Here is a 21,093-nt window from a genome sequence, read left to right on the forward strand (position 1 = left end):
GAAAAGTGTGTGCAAAAAGAAATTTAAGGATGTGCAAATAGCAACTTTCTAAAATAAATCCAATTTCCTCATGGCACAAACTTAAGATAAATCCCAGTGACTAAGTTTCCACCACGATCACTTGGTAGGCATCGCCAACAATAACACCATTCTCTCACTCGTTAATCGCATAACCTGCACTGTAAAAGAAATGGCTCTCTCTAAAGTGATGGTGAAGAACAATAGCAAGAAGAAAAGGTATGGTACTACTTTAATCAACATCATAGAAGGCCCATTTTAGATCTGTCTCAAACAGCGAACACATCAAAGAATACATCAAAGTATGGAGATATTTATTTACAATTTTCTGCATCAGTTTCTTTAAAACTTTCTTTCTCATATTACAATTCATGTAGTTAGTTGAATGTTTGCGATTGAGTCCCAACTCAAAAAAAATTTTTAACCTATTTTTAGAGAAAACAATTTCCTTTTTGTGATGATGTGAGACAACATGTTTTTACAAGTGACACATGCTCGACACAATGGGCATATACAAACGTAAATTGATTTTTTTTTTTTTCTTCAAAAGTTTGCAGGGGCCATGGCCCCTTTTAGTCCTTTCTATGTTCCCCAACTCCCCCCCTGCCTCAAAACGCCTAAATCTTTCGAGGACATCATAAACTGTGACGCCACATTTAACGCTAAAGGTTTAAAAAAAATTAAAAAAAGCCGAGCCCTAAAGCTCATTTAAAAGACCGAGGGGGGCAAAGTGCACAACTGGTGCAGCTGATCTTTTGTGATTTTGTCTTAACCTTGATCACCAGATGCTTGCCCACGTCCACGTCCACGTCCACGCACACTGCGTCCACGTGGTGCTCTCCCACGACCTCTAGTTGGTGGAGAAACAACTCCAGCCTGTCCAGCCTGTCTTAGCATGGCTCTCTGCCTAGCTCGTTCTGATAAATTTATGGTGGTAGTTGATGTATTAGTCACAGGAGAAACCTGTTTCACCTCTTCTGCTTCTGCAGCAACACTGGGACTAGCTCGTTTAGAAACACCAACTTCTGTAGTAGTGCTTGTCGACGTACTCTCAGTAATTAATGAGGCAGCTTCAGCAGCCTGGTCAGTCTCCATCGCAGTTTGGTCATTACCATCATTAGATTTATCAGACCCATCGGCAGTTTCTTCAGTTACATCAACTTCATCAATTTTCTCATCATTTACAACTTCTGGAGAATTCACCTCACCAATATCCACAACAGAAGCAGAAGCGAGAGCTTCATCAACCCTAGTTGGCGAAGCCACTGGAGTTGCAACAGGCTCAGGTTGACCTTCCCCTATTTCAGGACTGCCCATTGTATCACCACCTTCAAGGTCAGACACATCAGGTACTAGCTCTCCCTCTTCTCTGTCTCCTCCAAATTCACTGGACTGTCGGTTCTCCGGCTCAACCTGATCCTTAGCTCCATCATCAGGCACCATATCTTTTCCACCTGATCCATCCACATTCTCTTCTAAACCACTATGCTTGTCATGTTGTGATTCAACGTGACTTGAACCATCGAATTGTCGTTCATTTGGGTCTTCAACCTTCTCCCCAGTAGTCTCAATTTCATCTTTCTCAGTGTCAACAACAGCTTCCTCATTCGAACCTTGTGGCAAATCAGCCACATCAAAAGCATCATCTGTGGCTGGAACACTGCCAAGAGTTTCCAACATAGCAGATGGTTGCCCTTCACCCCCTTGTGGAGAATCTGAACCTTTGGACTTCTTTGGCACAGGTGCTGCCGCACCAAGACCAGTTTCCCCTTGGTTAATTGATTCGTCATGAGACTCAAAAGAAGATGAAGAAGCATGACGTTTTCGAAGCAGTGGTTGTGCTGAAGAAACATTGCCTTGAACTTCTGTTTCATTGGAAGGTACATGCTTGCCCCCATTGTGAGTCCCTTCCATCTCGGACATCTCTATATCACCTTGTGGTTCTTCAGGTCTTACAAAACGGGGCCGAACCAACTTCCTCGCTGTTTTACGAGTTTCAACATTGCTTTTGGGGAAAGTGATTCTCCTTTCATTTTCTTCAGTTGCTTTGGATGCCAAACTTGTTGCAGGACTGGGTGTTTGAGCAGGACCTGCATAACCCACAAAGAGTAACAACTCACACATGAATAAAGGAATAGCACCAAGTAAAGGCAATACGAAAAACAAAGGGGAAGAAACAAAGAAACTAAAGCAATGATCATTAAAAAGAAGTGTTTCTCAAGTGCAGAAAAGTACCAGAAGTAGCAGCTAGTGACGCATCTGCAACAGGAGTGTCTGCAGGAACACCATGAGCTAAAAGCTCACTAGAAACTGAATGTGCTGCCTTTTCAAAATTTTCAACAGCCAGGCCATAGGCAGCAGCAAGACCATCCAGTACGGTTCCAGAAAGAAGTTGAACGACTGATGTACCCTGAGAAAGTATATTATATGATATATTCAGATCCATGTGCTAAGCAAAGTACTTGGTATTTTAAGATAACGAACAGAGACCAGTTACATAAATAACAATCTTACCTCTGGGAGACTATCTTTTGCATGCTTCAGCTTTTCAAGTTCATCTGAAAGCTGCCTTAGAGCCTGCTTATGCTTCTCCAGTTCACTCATGAACTTTGCTTTATCCTAAGGTAGGTAAAAAATATCACATGCATCACTTCACAAGAAAACACATTCACTTCAGAATTAAACTACCAAGAATATATCCATCACAGGTTCAGATGTAAACACTAGGGTAAATGAGTATGTTGCATTCAAAAAATTATGGATACGTAGAAAACCTGCTCAACATTACTATAAGAATCCATTACTGCCTTCTCAGTCTTCAGGCGCCTAGCTTTTTCTGTTCGATTTTCATCCTTTTCCTTTTTCAGCTCCTCTCTCTGCCTTTCCATATGCTTTTCCAGAAGCTGGGCAAGTATGGTGGAGAAGTCAAAATGTGCCAAAGAGGCCAAAGGGAACAATACAGAAAAATAAAATGGACCGTTAGATCAACCTGAATCTTGTGGTCTTTCTCTTCCTTCATGGCCTGCTCCACGGCAGTATCCCCTGAAGACCGTTTCCCTGTAATGCACAGTAGGATTACAAAAAAGAAAATGACTGGATTACAATACATATTTTACAAATCAACGGACAAAGACTAGTGGATCATTTTCACTACCTTGTTTGACTTCCTCCAACTGCCTAGAAAGAGCTTGATTCTGCTTGCTCAGTTCCTCCTTTTCCTTTGAGAATGCCTCAAGCCTCCTCTGTGGAAGGAGAAACAATGGCAACAAACCAATTCAACAAACATAAAAAAATTTTGACCTTAAAAGCATAAATCTATAGGAACGACCTTAGTCATGAGGATAATAAATAACGCATACGAATTACTATCAATATTAGGTAATAATTTGTTTCTTTCTAATAAAGGATATATGAGAATTTTAGAAACCTTGAACTGAAGGGTCATCTTCTTTTGCTTCTCGACATCAGCTTTTAGACTTGCCTGTGTGTGGAAACCAAGAGAAGGATATACATCAGTAGGATATAATAAATCTAAGGCAACCTCTTCGCCACATCTGATTTTAAAGTAAAGAATTTATGGTGTACCTCAACTTGCAAAGTGTCACTTATCCTCTTCTCCCTCTCAGTCAGTTCCAATCTGCAGTTTGAAAGATCTTGCTCCAGATGCGATAGAGTCTCCAGCTTTTCAGAAAGAAGTTTCTTGACTTCTTCTATATGAGAATCCTTGTCCTTCAATTTTTCCTGGCAGAGACAAGAAAAGAAGTAAATAAATAAAGACAAACAATAACCACAATGATGAAAAGAAAGTACAAGACATCACATAAAAAATCTGGATGGGAATTGAAATTAAGATACAAAACGATATAAGATCACCATTATTTGTAGCCTGCTCACATTTTTAACATATAAATAATCACACAAAAACATAAAAGGAAATACATAATGATTTTTCACATACAACAAAATAATCACAAACAAAACATTAGGACATTACACATATTTTCACATCATTTGCAATCCCTTTCAACATCTTTTTAATGTGGACTGGCTTGGACGCACACATATCAATGATAAAGGTTTTAACTAGAGTACTATAACACTGTATCTCAATTACTGGGAGAAAATGATAAGATTTTTTAATTACTACTAGCTGCAATGTAAACTTAAAGCAATTTATATTCTGGCAGTGATATTCAGCCTACCTGCATCTGTTGAATCGTATCCTTCATGTGATTGTAATCCACTACATCGATATTTCTATACCTCTCGAGTAACTTCAAGAAAGAGAGTTCATTAGAATATAGAAGATATTTGTTTATTATGTGCATGCATGTATGCACATGGAAAATCCATAACAGGCACTACACAAAATAAAAGGGGCACATCTCTACATTTTTTTCAAGTGATATCAAGGTCCACATGAGTGTCTCTGTCTGGTAAAAGGAATACACAGATTAACGTCGTTGATACCCGGCAGTCATCGCATGATCTGTATTGGTCTTCTTGAAAGAATTAAAATGCATTTCCGTGATTAAATTAGGTTGGATTAGGCAAGAAAAAGATTTAAGGTATAGCCAAAATCCTAGGAAATGCATCAAATTGCTAAGTAAAGCGAAAAAAGTTCCCATTATATTGGAGGAAATGCATCAAATGAGAGGGAAAAAATGGACCGAACTATAAGTTTTAAACCTTGTTTGTATACTAAAAATTTGATGCCATCTAGGCTTTGATTCAGGCAGTAAGGGATGGGACAGGGATGTAGTAAAATTTAGGTTCAAAAATTACCAAGAGAAATATATACATATATATTCATCAATATTTTGGATGGTTTTAATTGTTAGGACAAATGGTTTGATACAAAGATAATAATAATCCCTATCAATATTGACATGACAATGCCCCAAGATGGACTAGACCGTATGTATTTATGCAAGAAAGAGAGAGAGAGAGAGAGAGAAAGAGAGAGCATTTCCAAGATCAATACCTCACAAACCCTCTTTTCCAAGTGATCTTTCTCCATCTTTTGCATTTCAATTTCTTTCTTACAGGCTTCCACCTCATTCTGTCTCTCCCTTAAAAGCCTCTCTAAGTTCTCAATCTCAGCATTAGCTTTATGGGATATTTCACGCAATTTCTATAATCAAAATAAAATTTAATATTGAGTAAGAACCATTAGTGAGCAATATTTATATGGAAGAAAACAATTATCTAAACCGAGGGATTCCTCAAATAAGGATTTTCTTTGTAAAAAATTTGAAATACCAGGCATTCTTCAAAATTGTGCTTGTTTTCTTCTCTGAGTTGGATATTGCTTTCGCGAAGTAAGTTCATTTCTCTAACCTGAAAAAATATTTTACCATGACAGCTTACAGTTAGAATGGTGGGTGGGTGGGTGGAGAGGTAGGCAATTTATACAACAGTCCACAGAAACATGGATAATAATAGAAATATAAGGGTCAAATAAACAAAGGTAACACACTCATATGATATTACATCATAAACTTACATCTGGGGTTTAAGAAGAAGCACTATATTGAGTAGAAACAGTACTACCGGAGCAAATGGAAAGAGGTAAAGGAATAGAAGCTAAGAAGCACAACATTACATCTGGGGTTTGAGAATATACAAGTACTACCAGAGCAAATGAAACTAACCTGTAGTTGTAGGGATTTTATTTCATCTTCTGTGAACAACAATGATCTTGAATTTGCACGCTCAGCGTGAAGTGATGATTGTGCTGTTTCTGAAGCCTTGAGGGCACTCTCAAGCTATAAGCAAAAAGTTTGAGTACATGAATTCATCCAAGGACAGCCAATAATGAAGTAACCATTATAACCCAACATATAAGAAATTCAGCAATCACTAGGAAAGATAGTCATGATAAAACTGGAAATAAAACACATCAGAAGCACACACATGCCAATATTTTGTATGATTTAATTACGACTCTCAGTTTAGCCAAGAATTATACAGAAGTGAGCCACAGATAATTAATAGGTAAATTGTCTCAGTCCAATGAAAAAAATTCATTTGTTTTTTAAGAAACACAAATTTATTAGGGAAAAAAAAATACCCAAAAGGGACTCAAAACAACCCCCCCTCCCCAAATCAAGAAGAATTACACTAAAAGGAACGTTCTTGAAAGATTTTGACAAGGAAGCCCAAAGAGAGGCAAACACTCTCATCCTGTCCCAAATAAAACTCCTAGTGCTAAAATAACAAACCAAAAGGCAATGAACCAAACATACCCTGGGGGAAAAAAAAAAAAAAAAGGAGGTTAAATACAAGGACCATGAAGAGCCTGCCCCAAACTTAGAACAAAAAACAAATGCATCTCTTGATGCAGCAACAAAGTTACGAAAATCCAATGGGTACTGCTACAGCACCAAATTTGTTACCCAAATTTTATTCACCAAATGATGTGGTAGTTTTACATTAATTCAAATTTGGCCCACTCCGGATCTCATTTCTTTCTAACAAGTAAGATACTACTTCTGGTAAGACAAATTTGGTGAGTCTAGGATTACTAAAATCCAATTACTTAGGCCTTAGAAAATTGAAACTTGTTGGAAAATCATACTAGATAATGTAAGATGAATATACAACATCAAGAAAACAAGAATAGTTGGATAACATGATAAGAAGAAAAATTCATATTATAGACTTATAGTAATATCTAAAGGCCTAACACAACCTCATTTTACTTATGTAATAAATAAGAACAAGTGGTGCATACAAGAAAAGACTACAAACTGACCTGTGATTGCAATCGAAGTTTTTCTTGTTTCAATAAAGAAATCTCTGTCTCTGCCTGTTAAGTTGAAAACATTAATAAGGTCAGATGATATTAAATGCAGGTCTATACACGTGTGAATAGTGTATCAAGGTGTATGTCTGTGTGTATGTGAGGAAGAGAGAAAGAGAGAGAGAGGGAGCGCAATAATGGAGGGAAATTTAACTTACAATTTCTTTTGTTCGTCGGAGATAACCTATCACGTTTTGTAAACCAGCATCCACGGAAATATCTGCACCAGTGCTTACAGAAGTTGTTCCAAATGAACCACGATCTCTCTCAGCCAATTGAATGTGCAAAGCCTCAAGTTGACTGTGCAAAATTTTGTTCTGCAAACATAGGTGGAGCTTGAGAAGACAAGGAACCATAAGAAAAATTATGGCACAAAATATTAATCAAATGTGCCAAATGCAAAATGTAGTAATAGAATTTCATCATATTTACCTAGCTTCACACAAGACCATACCCATGTTTCATACAGATTAACAATAATTTACTCGAAATTAAAGATACTGACATAAAAACTGACAGAAAAACTGGACAGGCTACAAATCATGATAATAGCAGATAACTATGTCCTGCATTGACCTGTTCGTTGATTTCATTGTACTTCTTCTCAGAAACATTTTTTGATTCCTCTAACATTGCCTTCTCCACTTCCCATTTAGACTTCAGTTCATTCTGCAAAGTCCAGGTAAAGTAATTGTCTCAACATTGGATATGGAATTCGGTTACGTCCATTAAAAACAAATATCAAGTATAACAAAAGCAACAGCAAAGAATATGCACCAAGTTTATGGAACAAACAAACAAAATTTACAGAAAACTACAAGTCACACAAGAGAGTAAAGTTACATTTTCACTTTTAAGTGCATCAGCCAATTTACGCAACTCAGATGCTTCCTCCTGGAGCATAGCCAAAGCTTGTGATGTTTTAGTTAACTCCTGTATTGTCTCTGACTGGAGGATAACCTGACGAAGATTAAGAATCACGTATTAGCCACAAATAGATATGATAAATATGAGGGTGAGCATATATGTAAAATCGCTCTCAAGTTCCCAACAGCTACTGAAACAGTGCATAAAAGAAATTGCTCATTAACTTAGATCTTCACAACTACTATATAGCTAATTGGATTTCAATCCTTGACATGCAATGCAAGCCAAAAAACCTGCTGCCATAACAAACCCAACATTTTTACACCTGGACCGGACAGCCGCATTGGACCAGTTGAACCATTGACCATCCATAATTCCAGTGTAGATAAGTATATGAAAACATTTTTCCAATTTTCTTTATAAGAAACACAAATTTATAAGTAAGAAAAAGGAGCTACAAACAACACGGACAAGACGTCCATGAAACAACTAAAACAGCAACAAACCATTCAACCCAGATTTATATGGAAAATACACATTTATTTGCCAATTAACCTGTCTTTCATAATTAGCTTGAGCAGAACGCCACCGCTGATGTTCTTTCTCCAAATCTTCTTTCAAAGCAGAAATCTGAACCTCCAGTGCCACAATTTGGGAACTACAAGAAAACTGTAGATGAGAGACCAAATGGGATAATCAATTTCACGGGCATAATAAAAATTATGAGAAACCCACGTTTTAGCTGAGGTTTCTTCCTTTAGACTTGTAATTTCTGCTAAAGCAGAAGAAAGAGCTTCTTCCTTCCCTGAAGCTGCGGAAGCAACTTCTTGAGACTTCAAACTATAATCATTTTCAAGTTCAGAGACCCTCTCTCTAAGAGAAACAAGTTCAACTTCCAGCGATTTCTTCAGTTTCTCAGCCTGTAAATCAAATGAAAACATAATGCAGGTTAAATCAAGTGACAGTGACATGAAATTCAAACAAGCCAATAGGTCAAGTAACGCAGAAGTACCTCCATCTTGAAGTTTTCATGTGCAAGTTCCATCTGTTTCAAAGCATCTTCATTTACCTGAGCTATGCTCTTATACTGCCAATTAAAATGGACATACATCATAAGTTATGGTAGGCTTTAAAAGATTAAGCACATCAAGGAATAGTAAGAACCTGTAGCATGTGATCCTTATTAGCTTGCACTTCCTCTTTCAATTTCTCAACCTCTTCCTTTGCAGCACGCAATGCCACCACAGCCTACATAAAATTCAACCAAGTAATGTCAGACATAACTGACTCATTTTCAACACAAAGAAGTTGCATTAGAACCAAAAATAGACAATAAATGCAGTCAATCAAATAGCATTAAACCATAACAGTGCGTTTTGATATTTGGAAGATAAACTATCTTGAAAAAATGACATCCTAACGTAACAAAAACCCACTCTTGACCTAAAAAATTTGCTCACCAACATTCCAGTAGATATGGATGGAGGGAGAGGGAGATAGAGACCCAAAGCACAAAAGAGAAAGCTCAACTTATACTTATCGCAAACACAGAAAATATCACAACAAAATATTCAAGAAGATGCCAAACCTTGACTCCAATTATTACAACTAACACATATCTAGTTTGGGCTGTACATCTATTTGAACCCATTAAATCTGTTATTGAAAATTTATTAAACCTAAACTGCCTTGCAAAGTGAGAACATGACACACGGTACTTCCCCCCCCCCCCCCCCCCCCCCCAAAAAAAAAAAAAAACCTTCTCAGTTATAGAAATTGTGTCACCACCACGCAAATGTACCTTTGATAACTGAGAAGCCACATCACAAGCTCAACAAGGACATCAACACCAAGACCTTAAAACCTATTGTGCTTGCTAGTGAGGCAAGGAGCTTGAAAGAGAAACTATGTCAAGCTAAACAAATCCCAAAATACCCAGAAATTTCAGTCAGATTTACAAAAATTTTGGTGAGTACTTCGGCACAATCAAAAGGAAATGAGGCTTTTTTGGCTTTTTGGCTCAGATTTCCACAAGGACCAACAGCACGATGACATATCACCGAGATGTCAATGACAGACGGATATCCACAAGAGGAGAATGTAGGTATCAACAGCAATATGGATAGTCTGGGTTTATGGAAGTTTGTGGAAATATCTATATTGGTAATTAAAGAAAAAAGCAGCTGCATAATAGAACATGCACACAGCCTGCCAAGCATAAGTCAACGAAGCAATAGGCAGGTGAATAAACAAAACTAAGCAACAGTCGACTAAGAAATAGACAGGTAAATTTAAAAAAAAAAAAAAAAAAAAAACAGACCTCATCACCCGTCAAAGAGGGAGATCCATTCCCACCACCAATCTCAACAACCTGCATCAATAGAAAAAAGAATATGCAGTGGGGAAAGTGTATCAAAATTACTAGAGTACACACCAATCAGGGCATTGTTTTATCATTATCAGCTTCAACTACATTCACTTAAACAACAATAATGACACTGGACTGTCTACACTAATAATGACTAAGTATGAAATGTAATTACGTAACTGAAATTATGCATTATTCTAAATAACATACATATTTCCACCTACAACTAATAAATGTGGTGTCCAATTCAAACCATTCTAAACACAGATATTTTTAACACAGTTTTTAGAAACAGTTTTTGACCTAACGTATAAATATCAAGAAAGATAATGAAACTCTGCACATCAAAAAATACTAAATATAAAAAATGGCAACATAACTTTCAACAGAGTACAAATCGATTGAAAGCATTTCTACATTCAGATACCCAACACAAAAGAAGTGTTAAGGATATGACATATTTCATCATAAATGCCTTAACACGTGAAGAACACCATCTATTAGAAAATATACCTTGTCATCTGAGGATTTTATTTTTTTCTCCAGATCAGTCAGTTTGGCCTGTGTTATCAACAAAAAATGTAATCAAGAGTAAATATTTATGATGTCTAAGCAAAAATAATTCACAAGCATTACTGTTTGAGCCAATTAAAAAAGTGAAACTACAAACATACAGAGCATACTTGTGTGTTTGTGTGCATATATATAATTTAATTTTGTTTAAATGCAAAAAAATATATATATATATATACATATATCTCCCAACAGAAATAAGAAACAAATAAGAAAGGACCTCAGCTACAGCTGCTCTAGTCTCAGCAGATGCAACAGCATGCAATGCATTAGCTAACTCTTTTCCCATTTCTTCAACTTGTCTCATGGCATTTTTTATGCTCTGCTCACGGTCAAGTGTGAGAGTACGGGTATTGTTACGCTCTTCTTGCAGATCTTTCTTAGCATCAGCCCACTCCCTCTGAAAATGGAATCATAATTACGGAGATATTTACACCATTATAATCTCAATATTATAAACAAATAATTCCAGAATATAATCATGCAATTCAACAGTGTCGGCATTCAAAAATCAGCAGCCAAATTAAAAGAGGGCAAAAAATAAAGATCCAAAAGATAATTTTCTACCACAACTTCACAGTAAACAGAATGTGAGAGTCATAACCACCTAATCATACCAGAGTGCAACATCATCCAAAATATGGTTTCAATTTGAGCAAGTCCAATCAGAACAAACCAGTAATCATAGTTGTATTTCACCCCGTTGCAAGAAAAGAATAACTTAACAAGTCAGAGCAAAAGAAACATAGACCTTAGTTAACAACACCATTACAAAGATCAACCAGGAAGAACAAAAATCTGGTGCCACTAGGATTCTGAACTGACATATCACATATACAATATATGGAGTTAAACATGCAACCAAACAAAATCATTAAGAATACATACCTCTATCTGTTTTGTATACTCTTCTTGTTTTCTCCTCTCAGTAGCTCTTGCCTCCTGTAGTGCATGAAGATATGAAATCAGATACAGAAATATCACATTAAGAATGTACGTGTGATTAAAAAAAAGAACATAAGTGAGATGAGCTACCTCACGAACTTGCTCGGCACTCTGAATAGTGTCCAAACTAGCCTGCAAGGAACAATTTCAGAACATGCACAACATTAATAAAATAATATTAAAAATTACAAAAATCCCAACCTGCAGTCTATGGACCCTCTCCGACAAACTACGAACTTCATGACAAGCTCTCTTCTCAGCATGATCCAGCATTTCCTTTTCATGCTTCAAAACAGACACCTGGATTGAAACAAGATATAAAGTGAGTGCTGTCAAATGCAACCATGCTTCGTAAGTTAGGATAACAATGTCACCTCCATAGTCAACTTCCTACAACGCTCCTCAGCAGTTTGCACAGATTCAGAACCTTCACGAAGCTTCCGCTGGTAGTCAACTATTAACTGAGAGAACTCAACGTTCCTTGCTAATACACCATTTGTTTCATTTCTCTGATGTTTTATGCATTACAAGCAAGAAAAGAGAAATCAACACTAAGACAAACATCATTCATAAAGAGAGGTTTGAAAAAACATTCCAATAAAAAGATCACCTGATGCTCAAATTCTTTCATAAAGCTCTCTAGTCTCTCTCGAGCAAAATTTGCTTCCAAAGCCAACTTATCACGCTCTGACCGCAATGATATGATCTCGCTCCTGACCATAAAACACCAATATTATCAAATAACTAATTGTATGATGTTCACAGAACTTAAAGCAAAAGAGAAAACTGAATTGCAAAAACCTTTGGGTAGGCTATTATAACGAGTCAGAAAAATAATAGGCGGCAAGATTATGAAAATAATGATTTCCACAAAAATTGGACAAGAGGTCAAAAGTCAAGGTAAGATATCAAGAGACAAGCATGTATGGAAAGAAATTACAGAATATAAATCATTTAACACAAGACAATATGCCCATTGCCACAATAACATTATCCGAGGAAGGACAGTTTACAAATATTTATATGACTGTTTACCTGGTCTTCGCTAGATCTTCCTCCAGACATTTCACTCGCTCTACAGCCTGGTCTTGGGCCTTTCGGGTAGCTTCCTACATTATTTCATAAGTTGTATCATACTTTATAGTAGTACAAAGTAACAACAATGTCAAACATGCTGATTCCTTAGATAATGTCAAATGTTCCCCACACCTGAGAACCCTCAAGAAGAAGCTTGAAGCTAGTTCTTCTTTCTTCTGCAAATAAACAATATAAAAATTGTACCACAGAAGGAGAAAAATAGAAACAGAAGAGGTCAAGAAAACCTCAATGTGTTATTCATAATAAAACAATTCTGAAAAGGGGATCTCATTGCAAATGAATGCTCCAGAAAATTAGTCATTTTGAAGAATATTAAACCACATCCACCAACATTAATAACCAAAAAAAATGAAACCTCAAATAAACTCAAAATCCCAGGAAACTTCAAAATAGGTAAATAGGCTACTTTCAGCAATCACTTGAGAGAGAGAGAGAGAGAGAGAGAGAGAGAGAGAGAGAGTGACCTGGGGCAGCCTCTATTAACTGGGGACTGGACAAATGAAGTTTATGCTCCTCTTCATATAACCTTTTGTACATTGCAACCTAGGTAAGGTAGAAATTGGGAAGACAAAATAAAAAGTCAGAGCAATTATTTCTTCAGGAGAACCGTTTCCATTAGAAAAAAATAATAAAGAGAAATATAATACTAAAAAGAAAATAACAAGAACAACACACAACCTCGCTCATCAGAAAGCTAAAGTAGGGCTTACAGAGGTGTGAAGGGATTCAATCATGCGCCCTTGCTCTTCAGCTCTTTGTAACACTGCAGCAACTCTAGAAGCAGCTTCATCAGTATGTTTCTTGAGCTCCATTTCAAACTTTTCCTGCAGTTCCATAGTACTTATCAAATAGTTTTCACAAGCAAAAGTAGTACTAGCTAAACAAACAAGCTCCACAATGACAGACTTGGAAATTTCCACACCAACCTTGAACTCCACTTCCCTATTTTCAAGCTGGTCAGAAAGATTGCGAACAAGGCTCCTGAGCTGGGCATTCTGCTCAACTAATCCATTTATGTCCTTGAAGGTCAACTGTTTGCATTTTTATATCCAAAAAAGAGGATGAATCATCCATCCATGCACAAAAAATAAATAGCAGAATTTAAAAGAGTCAGAAGGAAAAATAATCAACAAGCTTACAAGATGTTCAGATATGACTTTTTCAGCATCAGATTCAGCATTCATCTCAACAGCAGAAACAGTAGTACCGTTGTCAAGACTATCATGACCATAAGATGTGCCACGAAGCTGTATATCCCGGCATTCCTTCAGAAGGACTGTCACCTACATATGACCCATCACAACATGATATATTAAATAATGGAAGAAAAAAACAAAAAGATAGATACATTTTAAACTCATGTTGACATGACTAATAAACCTTGTACAGCATTAATTTTATTAGTGATAGAATTTTGGATGTTCAAGTCTTTAGTGTAGTGTATTAGAGATTGCAAGAGGGGAGAACTTCAATGTAAAATCATTCTTTTGTGTAGGCCAAAATGAAAAACTTCATTAAAGGAAAGGAAATTTGGGGTGGGCATATTCCACATAAGGTAAAATGTTTTGTTTGGAATATAGCTCATTAAAAAACTGAAAATTATGTATTTTTTAGAAGATCCCATGTATAAAGGCTCAATCAGGAGTATTAACTACTTAAACAACGTCCAGCTTTGTAATTAAAAAGCTTTATCTTCCGTTTGTCTGGCATTTCCTAGGTACTATCAGGCTCATTTTGGGAGGTGCCATTACAGGCAACGGTAATTTGTCAGGAATCATACGTTTGGAGAGCAATGACTTAACGATTTTCTGGTATCTATTGTGAGACAAAAATCTAGAACAGCAGCATTCAATCATGGAGATGAAGAACATGGGCATGAGCATGGAGGTGGAGATGAAAATTTTCCTAACAGAATAAATTTGTAATGAAACCTGATAACAATAGCAGCTGTCGCAGTAATATTGGAGGTGGCAGCGAAACTTGAACAGTAACGATGATTATAGAACACTACAAAATTATTGATTAACAAAATTTAAAGTGTTCTATAAATATGAAATATATTAAGATATTAAAGAGAAATGGATTTCCTTTATATATCTTGACAAGACAACCCAATCAAACTATGCACACATCTAAGCATTAGTTTGCACTTTTCTATTACCTCTCTCTGGAGATCAGCAATCTCTTTTTGAGCGAACATGTAGTCACGCTCATGCCTCCTCATGTCAGCCTGAAAACCAAATGCATAAGCACATATGATAGACAAAAGGCAGTATCAATAAAATTTTTGAAAATGTCATAAACCTTTAACCCCTGGATGGTTTTCTCCAAGTTTGCCTGTTCAGAAATTGAGTTCTGCAAATTTTGGTTGATCATAGAATATGCCTCAACCATTCTCTCATGCTCCACTGCATAGATGTCAACAATGATAGTAGTGCAACAAATAGAATATATGCAAGAAACACATTCAACCTGACTACAATCACCAAACTCTTGTTGAAAATGAAAATGTACCCAGGTCCAAAATAAAATATCTTTTTTTTGTAATAAGTCTAAAATGAATGACTTATACGACCAAAATGGATAGTGGAATACAAGGAACGTCAACCAGTGAATTGCAAATAATTTCCAGAAACAACCAGATGAAGTGTCCAAATTTTAACCCAGAAGTCCTAGTCTTTTGATATTGCCCTTACTATCAAGGAGCTAGACGGCAGTGAAAGGTGTCATCTTACAACAGAAAATAGCATCATAATTGAGATTTACAAAACATACGTAGGGAGACAAATATGTTTTCTTTTTTCCAGCTTTTTAGTACTATAGCATTCACCAAGGCAAACTGGTTGGACTCTTTGTAATTCAGTGGAATTCCTGATTTTCAGATACCTTGTAAATGCTTCTACGATTTATTTTGATCCCCATAAGACATCATTAACATCTTAAGTCCTCAACTTAGCATGTATTAAACTTCACAAACAGATACAAAAGGTCAAATAATAGAATATACTGTCTCAATCACTGATGCAGAGCAAGTATAACAGGAAACACACAAGCACATATTCGTTCAAGTCATCCAAATCCACTAGGGAGGATCAAGAATATCAATAACAAAAGCATGATTGCTTCCAATATTACCTCTTTCGTCCAAGATGACCTCTGCTTTCTCCTCCAGTTCATATAAAACCTGGAAACATGATAAAATCTCCACTAAGCCTTTTGCCTCACCAACAATAAATAAATAAATAAATAGCTAATATTTGATGACATTCTACAATGGGTTATATATCAATTGTGGTCAATAGTTGGTGGTAACTCGGCCTAAGACATCAAAAGTTGGGCTCAAAAATTAGTGAAATGATTTTAAAAGGAAAAAAAGGTATCCATGCAAGTACAAACGTCATCATTTGATTTGTCAAGAGTATACCATGAGGAAATATAACTACCTGATTATAACTATCTCCACAAACAAGAGGAGAAAAAAAACTATTTTAACCTTGGCCATGGATTCCAAATCTCTTAAGCACACCTATAAAGCTTTGAACTTCTTTCAGTTGTAAAATGATGGATTGTAAGAATGCTACTATTTGATGTCCCTCAAATTCAACTTTTGATACTCAACAACATAGATTTATGACAAATCTATTTTCCTTACGCTTTATCGTAACAATGGTAATTACATTGTACATATGAGTAACCCATTCAAATGAGTGAAAATCCTTTATATATATATATATATATAATAATAATAATAATAATGTCTTCAAAGACGCAGGCACTCTAATGATTAACATCTTTTCCCAAAGGGTAAACTTATAAAAATAAGGACAATGTAGATCTTACCCGTTGCAAGATTGCCTCAGATTCCTTCCTTCCCAACTGCTCATGGCGCAAGGCATCAACAGCCTCTTGGTACTTCGCATACATTTTTGCAAGCTAAAAAAGAAATTACAAATTGTAAATTGAATTGATGGCAAATTATGACTCACAAGTCACAATATAGGAAAACAACTACTCACACTCCAACCATCACGAAGAAGAGAAGCTGCTAATGCTGTTCCTGAAACACCAACAGGAATCTTTGGGACAACCGCACGATCAACCTCAGTCATGTCAGTAGATTCAAATGGATTCTTCACCCACCTGCAACATAAAAATCCACTCAAATGACCTATCAACCAACATATCAACACTAGTATTTTAAGCTGGCAAGAGAGACCATTTCATTTCAATAAAATGATTTCCAAATTATAAAAGCCTAATATATTTTCCAAAAACAATAAATATATATATATATATACATAGGAGCATAACAAGCTTTAAACCTTCACAAAATATCATGTTCCACTTCTTACAGAATCTTGAAAAGGTTTTAAATCATTCATAAAGTTCGGTGAAAATAAGTTGCAAGTCAAACTTTTGAAAATTTCATCTACTAAGCAAGATTTATTTAATAAGAAAACTTTTGCTATTTTATCTACTTAAAAAAAAAAAAAAAAAAAAAAACTCCAGTAAACCTAACCTAAAAAACTTTATTCAAGTCTTTCCCATAAAAATAATGTGTGTGATGTCATTGTATACCACGCAAGAAAGGAGCAATGATCCTGACAATATAAGAATAAGAATTTGCATATCTAGATGAATAACCAAACACAATAATGTTGAAAACCTATTTGTTAAGTCAACCAAACAGCATCATAATAAGAGCCCCTACCAAAAATGCCTTCAAAAAAATAAAGTAGAACATACATTTCCGTACTAAAACTACTGAGTGGAAGAAGATTCAGCTCATTTGCTTTCCTGCTAGTTTCAATTTCTGCTTCGCACTTCTCAAGTTTTGCTTTCAGATCTGCAGCCTCCTATAGTCATCACAACCAGGAAAAAAAAGGGAACAAAAGTCAGTGTTGCCTTTATAAAAGAATATTAAAACAAGATAAAGAATGCAATAGAGAAACTCAAACATTATTTTTGGCTGCAAAATTGCATTAGATGTAAAGAAAAAACAGATAATCCACAAATCATCAAAAGAGGGATTATAACAGCATTCGCACGACATGGACAATCGCACCACTTGCCCATCCACACTGAATGCATCATGCAAGCATGATTTCCACGCATGGAAAACTACTCCCACTTGCATGGCACACACGTTCCACGTTGGACAGCTGCAACAGTCGCAATGCCAGCAGCAATTCTCATCGCCAAACAACACACACAAAGCCATACCAACATAAACAGCAAAAATTATCACAGGTAACCGTCAAGGGAACATTATAAAGAAAGCAAATAACAAGAATTGTAAACAAGAAACTTAACGAGAAAAAAGGACATCAACTAATACAGCAATAAACTCTAAGCCAAAGATTATTCAAATATGCACACAAAAAAAAAAAACTTTTTCATTTAATCTTTTATGCCTATCTCTTTGGAATGGAATGCTGATGTCAAATGATGAATTGAGCCCAAGTAGTTGCAACTAGTAGCCAAACCCAAAGAGAGCAGCTGACACCATAACCAAAGTTTCTGTTAATGACTTGTTCTTAAATTTTCAACTTTATCAAAATAATAATAATTACCCATCATTATTTCATCTCCAAAAGAAATAATGAATTATAGTCTTTAAAATAAAAGATCAGAGTAAAATATTACGTACTTTCCTTTTTTGATAAGAATAAAATATTATGTAATTCCAATCATATCATCACACAAAAAAAAAATAGCTACGGTCACGAAAATTAAAAGATTAATGTCTTACACTAATGAGAAGGGGAAAGAAACAGAGCTACCTTTTCGAATTGATTTCTTGCAGACTCTTCCTTTTCAAGTCTCTCTTTGTAATCATTTTCAACTTGACTCAAATGTGTCTGCATAATAGCACACATAAACAAACAATACAGAAACTCACAAAAAAATTTATAAAAAAAAAAAAATACACACAAAAGAAGAAAATTAAAATTGCCCCAAATTTTCACCTCCAGAGCTTTGATCACACCCTCAAGCTCTCCCGCCTTTTTGGACCATTCCTCAGAACGTTCTTTATATAGTTCAACAAGCCTATTTAACTGAAAAAACAGCAAACCTTCACATTAATGGAAAGAGATAAGTAATCACGAATGGCAATCATTTTCAAAAAACTAATCTTCTCATCCCTCAGATAAAATAGAGAACAACCTTAACAAAAAAGAAAATCACTAATATTCTAGTATACAACTCTATTCCAATAATATTTTTTGTACAGGACTCTATTCCAATTATATTTTTTATAGGACTCTATTCCAATAACATTAAAAATTCAATTCATATCAACTCCAATAAACATGGCTACAATAAAATAAATAATATATATTAATATGAATAGACATTCCAAGGAACTCACTGTTGACAGTTCAGCACTTAATCGCTCTTCATTGGCTGCAGCAGCATCTTTAGATGAGCATAGTTCCTACAAGTATTAAATAAGTATGAATGAGCCAGCTGATATATAAGTAATGAGCCATGGAAAACAAGTTTTAGAATGCAAAATGAAATGTATCCCACCTCCTGCAAGGATGTTAGCTTTGCTTCTAGTTCCCTCACTCTTTCCTTGTTCCATTTTAAAGAGCTAGAACATTCATTGAATTTTCTCTCAACCTGAAAATGTTAATAATAGATTAAGCATTCAAAAAGCAATAAATAAATTGTGTATATATATTCATGGGTATCCTTTTTAATATAACAATTAAAAAGGATGTACATATGACCTTATAAAGAGACTTGCAAAACACACTTACATCTGCAAGCTTAGAAGACAAATCTGCCTCAACATCAGCATGCCTTCTACGCAGCTCAATGAGACTGTCAACTTTGGCTGTTAACTCATCATTAAGCCAGACGTTATGCCTTTCAATAAGCTCTTTCTCCTGCATATTACCAAATTTGACATGCTAAAAACAGTGATGCTCCAAAATATATTGAGGGAAGCGAGTAAACTACACATTTGATGCAACATTTAGTCATACCATAACTAAAAATGAATTTGAAAAAGGAAAAATAAATAAAAAAGAAAACGGCATTGAGTTGACCTGTGAAAGACGAGTACATGAAGCCTGGGTGCGTGCTAACTCTGCCTCGGCTTCACTCAAACGGGCCTCCCTTTGCGCAGCATTCTCAGACGAGTGGACCTTCAAAATCATCAAAGAAGAGGTGAAAATGTCACTAAATGTATGGCAGATAGTGCGTCACTTTGGAAATTCTAATGGGACAAAATGCAACTAAGCTTACAATCTTGTCAAGATAAGACTTGATGGTGGCATTCTTTTCACTAATCTCCAAATCTTTTTGCTCCACCAACTCGATCAACTGCCTCTTCGACTTGTGCAGCTCTGACACCTCCGTCTTCAACCTCTCTATCTCCCCATCCTTCCCAATCTACACACACCATCACAACAACGCATAACAACCCAAACCAATACCAAAATCAAAATTATTCTCAAGAATAACATGCAGAATTGTGAATAGTATATAAAAACAGAGTCCATGAACATTTGGTTATATAGAAACACATGCAGATTGTATACAGGTATTTCATTCTCCACTCGAATTATGGGAAGTTCAATGCAAGCATTTGATTGTCGAAACCCTGAAACAGAAAGCTATACAATAAAAGAGGAATTGCAAGCAATAATTAAGCGTACGGATTGTATATGGAGCTGGTGCTTTTGGGACTGGACTTCGGCGAGCTCAGAGAGGCGGTGGTCGAGGGAGGACTGAAGCTGTGCGTATTGGGACTCGAGCTTGGAGAATTCATCGGAGAGGGAGAGGTACTTCTGCTCGAGGAGGGAGCAGGTCTGCTCGGCAGTGATGGAAGCGGCGTCGTTTTGGGCCTTGACGGTCTCTAGCTCCTTGTAGAGGTCTCGAATGTAAGCGTCGGCCTTGTCCGCGACCCAGAGGGCGTCGTTTCCGTGGCGAGAGAAGTCTTCGTCGGAGACGAAGAGCGGCATCGTTTTGGGGAATCTATCAGCTGTGCCCTAATTTTGGAACGATGATCGCTCAGAGTTGATAGAAAAATGGAGAGAAATGTGGAATGGGAGAGAGGGAAAATGAGGGCATGAATTTGAAGGGAAGAGCAGTGGCCTCGTGCGCGTAGGACACACCCACACTGCTACCGGGAAAACTATATGCGGCGGTTCAGATTCCAGGCCCGGCTTTCTTTCTTTTATTGGACCTGGACCTGGACTGCGATCTTAATTCGAACGACATGGGCTTATTATTATTAACGCTCCATTGCTCCAACTTCCAAAGACACCCCAATTTTTCACAAAAAAAATAAAATACTTCCAATTTGCTTTTGTTACTCTTCTCATTTATTTGATTTTTTGCATACATAATATTTACAATAATCTAAAAAATAAACGGTCAAATAAAAATAATAAGAGAGAAGGTT

General features: G+C 36.2%; 1 protein-coding gene across 1 annotated transcript; it reads right to left on the reverse strand.

Annotated features, from left to right (window-relative positions):
* Window positions 1–284: 284 nt before the first annotated feature.
* On the reverse strand, window positions 285–20,871 carry NUA (nuclear pore anchor). The gene is made up of 48 exons (XM_086239541.1): window positions 20,345–20,871; window positions 19,932–20,078; window positions 19,733–19,831; window positions 19,442–19,570; window positions 19,209–19,301; window positions 19,048–19,113; window positions 18,644–18,733; window positions 18,458–18,535; window positions 17,421–17,530; window positions 16,691–16,814; window positions 16,515–16,607; window positions 15,810–15,858; window positions 14,979–15,082; window positions 14,836–14,904; window positions 13,814–13,957; window positions 13,601–13,705; window positions 13,385–13,498; window positions 13,139–13,217; window positions 12,786–12,829; window positions 12,612–12,685; window positions 12,187–12,289; window positions 11,951–12,085; window positions 11,778–11,876; window positions 11,667–11,708; window positions 11,520–11,573; window positions 10,852–11,031; window positions 10,572–10,619; window positions 10,011–10,061; window positions 8,855–8,938; window positions 8,703–8,777; window positions 8,426–8,610; window positions 8,246–8,348; window positions 7,667–7,783; window positions 7,400–7,492; window positions 6,982–7,140; window positions 6,776–6,829; window positions 5,673–5,786; window positions 5,281–5,358; window positions 5,003–5,152; window positions 4,221–4,292; window positions 3,604–3,759; window positions 3,446–3,499; window positions 3,173–3,260; window positions 3,008–3,075; window positions 2,793–2,921; window positions 2,533–2,637; window positions 2,254–2,428; window positions 285–2,108 (listed from the first exon to the last, which is right to left on the reverse strand). Exons 1-48 carry the CDS (start codon window positions 20,648–20,650, stop codon window positions 787–789), a joined length of 6,210 nt encoding a protein of 2,069 aa, XP_086095667.1. The 5' UTR covers window positions 20,651–20,871; the 3' UTR covers window positions 285–786.
* Window positions 20,872–21,093: the final 222 nt, after the last annotated feature.

The sequence above is a fragment of the Dryas octopetala genome, chromosome 1, assembly GCF_963921425.1.
Source record: "Dryas octopetala chromosome 1, drDryOcto1.1, whole genome shotgun sequence".
In the NCBI taxonomy this organism is placed as follows: Eukaryota; Viridiplantae; Streptophyta; class Magnoliopsida; order Rosales; family Rosaceae; genus Dryas; species Dryas octopetala.